The sequence below is a fragment of the Macrotis lagotis genome, chromosome 3, assembly GCF_037893015.1.
Source record: "Macrotis lagotis isolate mMagLag1 chromosome 3, bilby.v1.9.chrom.fasta, whole genome shotgun sequence".
Lineage (NCBI taxonomy): Eukaryota > Metazoa > Chordata > Mammalia > Peramelemorphia > Peramelidae > Macrotis > Macrotis lagotis.
Genome location: NC_133660.1, coordinates 279,393,567 through 279,402,656, shown reverse-complemented (window position 1 = coordinate 279,402,656; position 9,090 = coordinate 279,393,567). Strand labels below are relative to the sequence as shown.

Below are 9,090 nucleotides of genomic sequence, written 5' to 3'. Positions count from 1 at the left end.
TAGTCATTTCAACTGAAAACTGTTCCCTATCCCCTTTCCCCCAAATATAGCCATTTCCTGATCTTCCCATTGACAATTCCCCTCTCTATTGTCAAACAGTTGGGAATCCCTCGATCTGCTCCTGGAAATAGAAGGAAATGGTAAAGTCCCATGAGGATGCCTGGGGGGCAAGGAGAATGAAGTCAAAAATACATTGTAAGAAGCTACAGCTCTTAAATGCAATTTTTATAGATAGTGAGATGGAAAACCATGGAGGAGATGGCTCACCATTGAAATGTGCCTCAAGGGGTATGGTGTTTTGGTAAACCACCAGGAATGAGTCTAAAAATACTAGGAGTGAGGAGGTTGGACAAGACATCCACTCAGGTTGACATTGGGTCAGTGTCCAGGAGGGGTTGGTGTGGGAACCTCAGACAGGGTCGTCTCCCTCTCTGTTTCCAGAACCAGTGGTGGTGGTGGTGGTGGTGGTGGTGGTGGTGGTGGTGGCGGCAAATGTCCCTGTCTCCTCTTTCTCTCATTCTTGTTTGCTGGCTTTTGGAGGCTCTCCCTGAACCGAATGTTGGAATAGAAGAGCCGGACCATGTCATGGTCTTTGCTGTCCAGGACTCGAGGTAAGAAGAGAGAGGATTTCTCCGTCCGGCGGGTTTTAAAACCCCTCCTGGGTCGCCCTTTCCCATTGATGGAGACATACCAGAGTTTCTCAGCACTGTGCCTGGTCCCAGTCTCGTTGGGTGGGGTTTTGTACAGGCGGGAGGCATAGGTGTTGTAGCCCAGCTCATGAAGACGCTCCACAAACTCACATTCAGCATTGTAGTCCTCCTAGAAATGAATCACAGCCATCAGGGTCTGCCAAGCAGAAAGGGGAAAGGCTGCCATGGCGGGCAGGGTCTTGGATCCCACTGGGCGGGGCAGAGAAGACTCTTACTTTGATACAAAGCAGAAGTTTCTCAAGAAAAGGCATGAGGTTAAAGCTCTCTTCTTGAGAACTCAATCAATCAATCAATCAATAGGTAAAAAGAATGCAGCCCCAGATGTGGGGAGAGGGGAGAACAGACTGGTCTTGGAACCTTTGGGAACTCCAAGAGGATTTTCTAGTCACATTTCTAGCTGTTTCAAGAATCATAGACAGTACAACTTTTCCATGATCAATGAGTTTGAAGCCAAAAGTCTTGGATTTATGTCCCAGATCTGGGATTTCTTACCTATGACGCCTACCATTCCTGGGCCTCAGTTTTCTTATTTGTAAAATTGGACTAGATTACCTTTGAGATGCCTTCCAGGACTTGAGATTGTTGATCACTGTGAAATCATAGTTTCCTTGATCTCTGACTTTGGGGGGGGGGGGTGGGTGGAGGGGGGCAGATGGAAGGCAGGCCAAAAACAGACCTGGCCCTTTGCTGGGATGTGGCCAAGGGTTTGGGAGGGTTCTAGCAGGACTGGCTCCCACAGGCAAGTTGCTTAGATCCCCTAAGAGAATTGCCTCTTCAAAGGGGTTCTCCAGAGAATCGTGCTCTAAACTAGAACCCTTCCCACTCTAAATCTAAGGAGGAAGCCCCCCAGGTGACTAAAAAGAGGAAGAGACAGGCAAATCTGGTTACTTCTCTATCGATCACCAGGAGCTTTCAGGGTTATTATCCTGTCTGAGTTTGACAACACACACATGAGGTGACTGACACCAGAACTAATACACTCTTAGATGTCAGGAAACGGGGGCTCATAAGTGGAAATGACTGATCCAAGGACATGTAGCTAGTAACTGGGAATGAGCATAACTTGTGCTGACCCTGGAATTGTGAAGAACTGGGAAAGGGATTGCTCTAGCTTCAGGTTGTGCCAACATGGACAAATAAATGCCTTTACTTCTCTACACCTCAGTTTCCCCTCTAGTCAAATGAGATAGGCAATAAATGTCCTGCTTATGTTTTAATAAGATGAGACCATGCCTAGAGAACCCTTCTTAAAAGGTAAAACCCAGAGAAGACAGACAAAGTCTAGCTCTGAAAGCCACTTCGAAAGGCTGACACCAGTTCTGTGGAATTTGACTTTAGCTCTGTCTCTAGAGGCATGGAGCCCTTAATCTGTTACTAGAATGATGACTTCCTGGATGTGTTGGGTCAGACCAGACCTGAACCATCCCATTGAAAGTGTCGCCTTGATCCCAGAGAAGGCGAGAGGATGGTCTAGCTGCTTCTCTTTCCAGTATCCTTGAACAAAACTCACTTTTTGGCCATGAGCCTAATAAAGATTTTCTCTCAAATAAAGAAGAGAAATGTGGTAGACTGTGAACATTGGGAGTGATCCTAAGTCTATGCTTTTCTCGGTCCTGAAGCCATGAGGCTTGAAGATGAGTATTTGGGGCCTGAGAAGGGCACAGGCAAGGTCTGCCCTGGATCAGAGCCAGAGCTTTGACAATGGACATTGTCCAAAAAATGAGGTACTGACTTGCCAGGGGACATTCCTAATGTGCTAGAATGAGTTCTGGGGGTTAGGGGAATCCTCTGGAAGGATACTCCTCAAGGACTCTGGCCATCAGAATGTAAGTCTGGACACTTTCTAGCTTTGTGGACCGAGTTAAGTAGGTTGGTGAAAAGTCCTCAAGTCTGAGTGACTGGCATGTGTGCATGCATGCATGCACGTGTGTGTGTGTGTATGTTTGTGTAGGTCTACAAAAGTTCGTGTGAATGCATGTGAGTGTCTCATGCATGTGAGCATGTCTGTACTTGTGTCTGAGCATGTGCAAGAGTGAATATTAAATAATGATTGTGTAGATTTGTGGGAGCACATGTGCTAATGAGTGTTATTAGTAATTGTGAATGTGTGGATATGTGTGAAAGAGTGTCTATATATGTGTCTATGTGTGAATGAGTAGGCTCATTAATGATTGTGTCTGTAGTGATGAGAGTTAGAGTTTGTAAGTGAATTGAGTATGAGTCTGGATGTGTAAATGTGTGTGTGAACGAGGGTTTGTGTGTGAGTGTGAATGGGGGTGTGTGCAAAAGAAGTATATGTGTAAGTTCCAGTATATGAAGGGTGTGTAGAGTGTCTGTGTGTGATTGTGCCAGTCGATTAGAGATGGTGTGTGACTGAACATGTATATGAGCCTAGGTATGAATGAGCGTGCATTTGTGGATGTGTTTGAAAGATGTGTGGGCGTGAGTGTGCGTTGCTTTATCTTTATCTGATTATCCTTAATTAATTAAGAGTTTTTTCAAATCCAGTCTGCAGCTCGACACCACACTCATCTGAGCTTAGAAAATCTCATTGGAAAGGGATGGGCCTCAAATAAAGACATACACTTGACTTCATTGTCTAGGTTGTGTGCTAGATGGAAAATGTCTCATTGCTTAAAGGCTGCAGCCTGCCAGCCAGGTCAGTGCTGTGGGAGATGGCAGTGGCAAATTTTACACAGGGATCCATATTTTACCCTTTGGATTTGGGTTTTCTTTCTGAAGAAGACAAGAGTCTACCACTTGCCAGAAGAACCCCAAGAGGGAAGTGGAGGGGGGTGGTCGTGTTCCCTGCTCTTAGGGTGAAGTCAATCCCAATGTGGACCGACTAAGCCAATACAGAAGATAGTCTTTTGGAGAGATAAGCTATTTTTTGTTTTATCTTGCCTTTCCCCATCAACTAGCCCAGCCTGGCCCATATCAGGGTCTGAAAGACTAGTTGAACTCTGATTCCCTCAAGTTCCATTCATCCTCTCCTCACCAGGTCAGATATATTTAACTCTTCCTTTCCAAAGCTCCCTTTCCTTGGGACAGCTACCTAGCGACTACAGGGCCAACAGCTAAAGCACCTACCTCATGACTAGGGTACCCAAGACAGCTTGGGTTAGAGTATCAAGCCTGGAGTGAAAAGGACCTGAGTTTAAATCCAGCCTAGTCACTTATTGACTGTGTGACCCTGGACAAGTCACTTAATCCTTTTTTGCCCCAGTTTCCTCATCCATAAAATGAGTTGGAGAAGAACATAGCAAACCTCTACAGTATCTTTGCCAAGAAAACCAGGGTCACGATGGAGATGACCAAACTCACAACTGTCAAGGGCATACTTGGAAAGAAATATTTTCATCTCAATTATACTGGGAAGCTTTTGTGTTGGGGGTGGGTGAGGGGTGAGGCGGGGTGAGATTGGAAGCCATAAACCTGTCTTTGAATTCCAGTTACCTTGGGCAAGTCACTTCTCACTTTTACTCATCTGTAAAATGAAGAGATTTGTACTAAATTTCTTCTGAGGTTCCTTGGAGCTAGAAATCAATGATCCTAGAATGAGCTTTGGTCCATCCCTTTCACCTGAGGTCATTAATTTCTCCTAACAGCTGGAGTCCAAAGGATGAAGATCATTTTGCCTAACCAGCAGACTAAACAGGTATACATGTTTTATCCTTTAGAGTTGGGTCTTCTTTCTTTTCTTTTTATAAGTTTTTTTTTTGCAAGGCATTGGGGTTAAGTGGCTTACCCAAGGTCACACAGAGGTCATTATGAAGTGTCTGAGGTCACATTTGAACTCAGGTCCTCCTGACTCTGGGACTGGTGCTCTATCCACTGAGCCACCTGGCTGCCCCCTTTCTTTTCTCTCTCATGGAGAAGATAATGGTACACCACTGACTGGAAGAGTCCAAAGAGGATATTCAGCACAAAGTGGATCAAGGGTGGCCATGATCAGGAAATTGAGGCTCAGTTATGGAAAGCAAGTTTCCCAAGACCACTTTTATGTAGATGAGTACATGGTAAAAACAAAATAAAATAAAGCATTCTGCTTGTCTCTAGAGAACAGAATCAGGAGCAGTAATTGGAAATAGTCCTGGAAAATTTAGTCTTGATGTCTCAGTGGTTAGACTTCATAAATCTGGATGGATTATTGCAAGGACCAACTTTGGATTGATTAGAGCTGTCCTAAAGTGAAATGAGCAGCTTCCCTTGGAGCAACAACACAAAGATCTCTTGCCAAATGAATTTTTGAGTTGGGAAGGAGCAAAGAATGAAATGAGCAGCCTCCCTCTAAACAACAACAGAAAATATTTTGCCAAATGAATGTGGGAGGGGGCAGAGTATGAATTAGGCTAGCCGGTTCCAGAGTCCTTTCTAACTCTGGTGCTATCTTTGACTCAATTCATCCCATGTATCTAATCTGTTGCAAGCTATTTCCATTTCTACCTTCACACCTTCTCTTGAATATACTCCCCTAGTTTTCTCAGTTCACAGAGTCACCCTACTTCCCTTTCCTCTCCTCCTCCCCACCCCCCCTCTCATAGATCCTCATCATCTCTCCCCTAGCAATTTCTTGTAGAAGTCTTCTTATCAGTCTTCCTGCCTCAAATCCCTCCACTCTACTGCATCTTACATTCAGTTTAAGTTGGCAACCTAGTTCTTAAGCCATAGCCAATGTCACCCACATCTCACTTCAGTAAACTTCCCAGGTTCCCTATTACTCTCTGGATCAAATCACCCAACTGCTTCCAACCTTTCCAGTCTTCTTACACCCAGCCACAGTGGTCTAGATCCCATTTCCAGCCTCCTGAACTTTTGACTGACTCTCCTCCCTACCTCTCAGGATGGATGTCTGGCTTCCTTCAAGACTTAGCTTCCATTGCACCTTCTGCAAAAGGCCTTTTCAGGTCCCTCTTCCCTTTAGTTTTCTCCCCAGCCCATCCTTTCCCCTGGAAGATTATCTTCTGTCTGTCTCCTCTGTTTAGGTACCTAGTTAGCCACGTTTGATCACCCCCCCCCCCAGAATGAGAGCTTCCTGAGGGCAAGACCTCCTCTCCTTTTCCTTTGGGTCCTCAGCATTTAGTATAGCACGTGACATTTGGTAATTACATGCTCCTTGATCGACTATTCAGAAACAGTCAATCCAGGTCTTTTGAATCCAAATACTTATAATTCTCCCCTATAGCGGCTCCACGGTACCAATCCTCTCCAGAAACAGATGCTCTGGGTTCAGTCTAGTTCAGATGACGGGACATTCCAAAGTCCTCAACCCAGCCTTTATTTGAAAGGTGAGAAAACGTGGGTCCAGCTTGCCCAGGAAAGACCTAGATTCTAGTGTCAGTTCCTCTTCTAGGCTCCCAGGATTCTCTCCACATTTCTCTTTTTTTACCTTCTGGAACCCTTTGGCAAATGGGCCAAGCAACCCCCAAATTCATTTGAGTAGGCATTGCTTGGGTTTCAAGTTAAGCAAAGCCAGAGTTTGCTCTATCTATCAAAGGCAGGCTTACCGAGGCGTAAAGTCTTCCCCGTTTGTTCATTGCCAGATAGAGGCCAGAAAACAGCCCCTTTATGGCCACGATTCCAACCTCCACTGCTGTGATCTCTAGGATACCTGGGAAGAGAAACATAGCAGAATGAGTCCCTGCGGTTGTGGGGTTAGGGATGCCCCTTTGCCCAGCCAGGAGTTGAAGTCTACACCATCCCCACTGACCGCCTGGCTCCCTAACTCTTTAAAATAACTTCAAAATAAAATAACTTTGAATCCCCTGGGGGAGGGAAAAACCACCTACCAGGGGACTCTCTAAAGCTAAGGAGGCATGTCAACAAAGAAAGAAGGACCTGCTTTAAGTGGGGCCCCTACTCTGGAGGAACATTCCTGGCTGATTAATTGAGACTCCCAAAGCTTTCCAAGGCCAGGCCCTGACATTGAACCACAGTCCCCTAATCCCTTGTGTCTATTAAAAAATGAAAGAAAAAGAAAAAACAAAGGTCTAAATCCCTATAATGCTGCTCTGAGGGACAGAAGAGCTCTTGACTCTCTAAGATTGGCAGCAAAGGTCTCCTCTAGAGGACAATGGCCTCAGTTCTGCTAGAGGGGAAGGTGGAGGGGGTGGGCTACACTGCTGTCTCAGTAGCTATCATCATCAGCATCACCCTTGAGTTTTGGGTCCAAGCCTAAGTGCTTTGGATTCTGACCTGGATTCTGACCAGGGATTCTGACCTGGAAGCTATCACAGGATATCTGGGAGAGCCAGAATCCAATGAAAGGCAGGACTTGGTCATATTGGCCCCTCTGTCTCAGGATCAGAGGCCAAAGAGTTAAATAACATTTTCCTTGGGTCTAGGGACAAGTGATTCTGTTTTGGGTTGGGGGGGGGATGGGAAGACAAAGAATACAGGCCACTGTGCAATTGGGGATCTGCTGGAAGCCACTGAAATGAACCTGGGACCCTGTGGGGAGCCAAGTGAGCAGAGCTAAGGGGCAAAGGATATGACCTTCCTGAGCGCCCCTTGAAGCTGTCTCAGTAGCTATCATCATCAGCATCACCCTTCCTGGCCTTAATAATTAGAAGGAAAGGTCCGGAAACCTGGAGCTTCTCCAGCCCCTGAACCTTCCTGGTTCTTGCCACACCAAGGACTCAGAGCTCAGTAATAGGATGTAGGGGCTGGCTAAAAGGGGGGGGGGGGAGGCCTTTTGGCACCTGGAGGCAGACACATATGTGGGAAATGTTTTTCTCCCCCCACCACCCCCAAACAAATTCTTGATCAGCGCCTCATTTCCTGAGCCCCGGAGGATAACGAGGGTGACAGCTGGTTTCTATCACCCAGTTTAATGAAGTCTGAAGGATGATGCTTCAAAAAAGCCTTTTGGTGGCTGGAGGTTTCCTTGAGGAAACCGCGGTTTTCCTTCGCCGCCTTCAGCCAGCCCTCCGCAGCTTCCGCATGGCCCTGGCCAGAGTAGGGGCTCCTGCTGGAGCCCGGCCTCCATCTGCCAGCCGGACCCCAGGCTCCTCCTCTACTCTATGCACTTTGCTGGCACTGGGGAGTCGTGCTCTGCATACGAATCTTGCCCCATCCCCATGCCCCCCCCCCCACGCTGTGCCCTGCCAACTGCATCCTGCACAGGGAAGAGAAACGTCCAAGATTCCAGTCTTAGAGTGGGGCTCCCAAAGGCAAGGACTGTTCCAAGGGGGTTCGGAACTCACTGACTTTCCTCCTCCCCAGTAGCTCCCTAGCCGCCTCTGTGCCATGGAAGCGCTTGCGGACCTCCCCCGAGTCCACGCCTTCAGCTTGCCCTGGTCAGCGCCCAGGTTGGCAGCACACAGGGTGCCAGGCCGGCCCCAGGGGCTGACTTGCCTCCTTCCGTCCCCCTGTTTCTGGATTCCCCACACTTTCCTTTCTTGACTCTGGCCCCGTCCCACTGCCAGCTCCCCCACACTCAATCTACCCAGTTGGACCGCCGTGATCTTCTCCGGTACAGGGTGGTGGGTGGTGGAAGAGCCTGGCAGTGAGACTGAGGCAGGGTGAGGACCCCCCCCCCACCCTGCGGTTTCTGGGGAGGGGTTTGAATAAGATCGACAAGAAAGGGGGGGGCTGGGCAGGTAGGTCCAACCTGGCTGCGTATTCTCTCAATAACCCCCCTTGCTCCCCCCAGTTTATTTCGAAAGTGGCAAGGCCCTTACCAGGGTAAGCTGAGGGGGTGGGGGGCTTGAGGAGGGGAGCCCGGAGACTCCAAGGTCCAACCGACCCTCCCCAGGGGTACATGGGGCGTCTGCCCCCCGCCACAGGCTTGGCAAGACAGTGAGGACCGGGAGCAAGGCTGTGTGTCTGTGTGTCTGTCTGAGTCTGTATTTCTGTGTGTGTGTGTGTGTGTGTGTGTGTGTGTGTGTGTGTGTTTGTCTGTCTGTCTGTCTGTCTCAGTGTGTGTGGGTGTGTGTCTGTCTGAGTGTGTGTGTGTTTGTGTCTGTCTGAGTCTGTATTTCTGTGTGTGTGTGTGTGTGTGTGTGAATAAAGAGGGGGGGGGGGAGCCGAGAACGGGGGCAGGAGGAAGAGAGTACATTCATCTTTACACTCCCCTCACAGGAGTAAGCCCCCCAGTGCCCCCGAAATGCGCCCGATCCGTAGGAAAGGGCAGCTCCAGGGAGGTCACAGCGCTGCCGGAGCTAGGGAGAGGGCCTGGGGGCTCCCCAGTCTGCTGTGGGGAAGCATAGAGTCCGGAGCATTGCAAGCCTAGTGACCCCCCGAAACCCGAGCTCCGCCATCCCTCCCCCAACGCCTCAGCCTGGCTCTGAGGGAGGCGCCGGCCACCGGGACGGTGCCAGAGCTTGTCTCTCCGTCCGGCCCCGTCCCGGCTCCCGATCCAGGCTTAGCCTCGCGCCCT

General features: G+C 48.6%; 1 protein-coding gene across 1 annotated transcript in view; it reads right to left on the bottom strand.

Moving 5' to 3' along the window:
• Positions 1-378: 378 nt before the first annotated feature.
• FGF3 (fibroblast growth factor 3) overlaps positions 379-9,090 on the bottom strand; it is a 9,107-nt gene continuing 395 nt past the window's right edge. Inside the window, exons 2-3 of the mRNA XM_074231642.1 lie at positions 6,218-6,321; positions 379-819 (exon numbers count right to left, since the gene is read on the bottom strand). Coding sequence (XP_074087743.1) covers positions 379-819; positions 6,218-6,321 — 545 coding nt within the window. The remainder of the gene's footprint in view (positions 820-6,217; positions 6,322-9,090) is intronic.